This window comes from Egretta garzetta, unplaced genomic scaffold, assembly GCF_000687185.1.
Source record: "Egretta garzetta isolate BGI_Z169 unplaced genomic scaffold, ASM68718v1 scaffold215, whole genome shotgun sequence".
Lineage (NCBI taxonomy): Eukaryota > Metazoa > Chordata > Aves > Pelecaniformes > Ardeidae > Egretta > Egretta garzetta.
Genome location: NW_009259719.1, coordinates 7,284,044 through 7,286,260, shown reverse-complemented (window position 1 = coordinate 7,286,260; position 2,217 = coordinate 7,284,044). Strand labels below are relative to the sequence as shown.

The window sequence follows — 2,217 nt, the reverse complement described above, 5'->3', positions numbered from 1 at the left end:
GACCCGCCGGCCCTTCCTGGTGGCCTGGAATGTGCCCACCCAAGACTGCAAGCCCCGCTTCCAGGTGTCCCTCGACTTCAGCCTCTTCGACCTGCAGGCCTCCCCCAATGAGGGCTTCGTGGGGCAGAACCTCACCATCTTCTACAAGGAGCGCCTGGGGCTCTACCCCTACTACAGTGTCCCCCAAAACAGCAGCCTGTCCGAGCACCTCGCCCGCCTCCAGGAGGGTATCAGCAAGTACATCCGCTCGCCTGCCAAGGAGGGGCTGGCCGTCATTGACTGGGAGGAGTGGCGACCCATTTGGGCTCGCAACTGGAAGCCCAAGGACATCTACCGGGAGGTGTCTCAGCAGCTGGTGCACCAGCGGCAGCCTACCTGGTCCCGCGAGGAGGTGAACAAGCAGGCGGTGTTCGAATTTGAGTCAGCTGCCCGGCAGTTCATGGTGAGCACCCTGCGCATGGCCAAGAGTTTCCGACCCAAGCAGCTCTGGGGGTTCTACCTCTTCCCTGACTGCTACAACCACGACTACAGCAAGAACAAGGAGAGCTACACCGGGCAGTGCCCGGATGTGGAGAAGACGCGCAATGACCAGCTGGCATGGCTCTGGAGGGAGAGCACGGCCCTCTACCCCTCCATCTACCTCGACCTGCTCCTGGCCTCCACCCCCAATAGCCGCAAGTTTGTGCGGGCACGGGTGATGGAGGCCATGCGCATCTCGCAGCAGCACCACGACGGCTACTCCCTGCCTGTCTTCGTCTACACCCGGCCCACCTACATCCGCAAGCTGGATGTGCTCAGCCAGGTAGGGCTGTGCCACAAGGATGCCCTCATCCCAAACCCCAGGCATCTGGGCTTGGGGCCAGCTGAGGTGCTCCCTCTGGAGTGGGGTGGCTCTGGAGGCTGGCTGCTACCCTTGTGGTGTCACTGGTACCCTGTGGTTTGGCTTTCCCTAGGTGGGACAGTGAACAGCACCCTTTGTTATGGGGCTGCTGGTGCACATGACTGGCCTCGGGGAACAGAGGGGGTGTCCAGCCCTGCCTTCCTCCCAAGGGGGTTCACAGCATGAGCACCTGTGGCCCCACCCATGCAGTAGGGAGCCATGAGCCCACCTTCCGCAGGCAGAGTGTCTGGCAGCAGGACTGGCACTGATGGTCACCGTCCCTGAGGAAGTGCCTGGGAGGTGCTGCAGGACCCCTGGGTCCCAGCAGCCAGGGCCCTGGGGTATGTGAGCCCACAGCCCCTGTGCTGTGCTGGCTTAGCCCCTGAGGAGGGGGTGGGGGGGAGCTTTGACTCCAAGGAGCTGGGACAGTCACCTCTTCCCATGGCCTGGAGCAGGGATGGGTGTTGCCTCCCTGACCTCGGTGGGCTCTTCAGGGTGTGCCGTCATGGGGGGGCTGGGTGCTGTGTGGGTTCTACAGGCACTAACTGGGTTCTGTCCCCACAGCCGGACCTGATCTCCACCATTGGAGAGAGCGCAGCGCTGGGTGCAGCCGGGGCCATTTTCTGGGGTGATGCAGACTACACTAGAAACCGGGTAGGTTTGGGGTCAGTGCCCTCCTGGGGTGGTAGCTGATGGGTGGGGGGTCACCTGCCCTCCAAGGGGGACCAGTGGCTTGAAGCTGGGCTGTCTGCTCAATCTGGGGTACTTGTCTCCCTGGGGTACCCAACATGCCTCTGATGCCCCCCCCTTTCCTCAGGACTCATGCCAGATCATCAAGAACTACCTGGAGGGGGACCTGGGCCGCTACATCGTGAATGTCACGACGGCAGCGCAGCTCTGCAGCACGGCTCTGTGCCAGGGCCGGGGCCGCTGCCTGCGCCAGGACAGCACTGCTGATGTCTTCCTCCACCTCAACTCTACCAGCTTCCAGCTGCGGCACCGGGATGGGGACCACCCCCAGCGCCCCCTCTTCTGGGCCGAGGGCCAGCTGTCGTCTGCTGACACCCTCTTCCTACGGACCCACTTCCGCTGCCGCTGCTACCAGGGATGGCAGGGCAGTGGCTGCCAGGTGCCTGCTGGCCCCCGCAGTGATGCCCCTGACCCCCTGGCACCGCTGGGACTTGGAGTGCTGTTGCTGCTTGCAAGCTGGTGCTAACACCCCTGGACTGAGCTGCCCCCTCTCCCCCTGGCACCCTCTTTCTGTGGTGGTGTAGGGGACCTATTTAAGATATCCCTACCCTGCCCATGAGGCAGCTCATTATGGGGGGCTGCCCCTT

At 63.4% G+C, this 2,217-nt stretch overlaps 1 protein-coding gene across 1 annotated transcript in view; it reads left to right on the top strand.

Annotated features, from left to right (window-relative positions):
• The window catches only part of LOC104126688 (hyaluronidase 2), a 7,655-nt gene extending 5,466 nt beyond the window's left edge, over positions 1-2,189 (top strand). Inside the window, exons 2-4 of the mRNA XM_009639279.2 lie at positions 2-802; positions 1,445-1,534; positions 1,698-2,189. Of these exons, the coding sequence (XP_009637574.1) occupies positions 2-802; positions 1,445-1,534; positions 1,698-2,096 (1,290 nt within the window). The 3' untranslated portion in view covers positions 2,097-2,189. The remainder of the gene's footprint in view (position 1; positions 803-1,444; positions 1,535-1,697) is intronic.
• Positions 2,190-2,217: the final 28 nt, after the last annotated feature.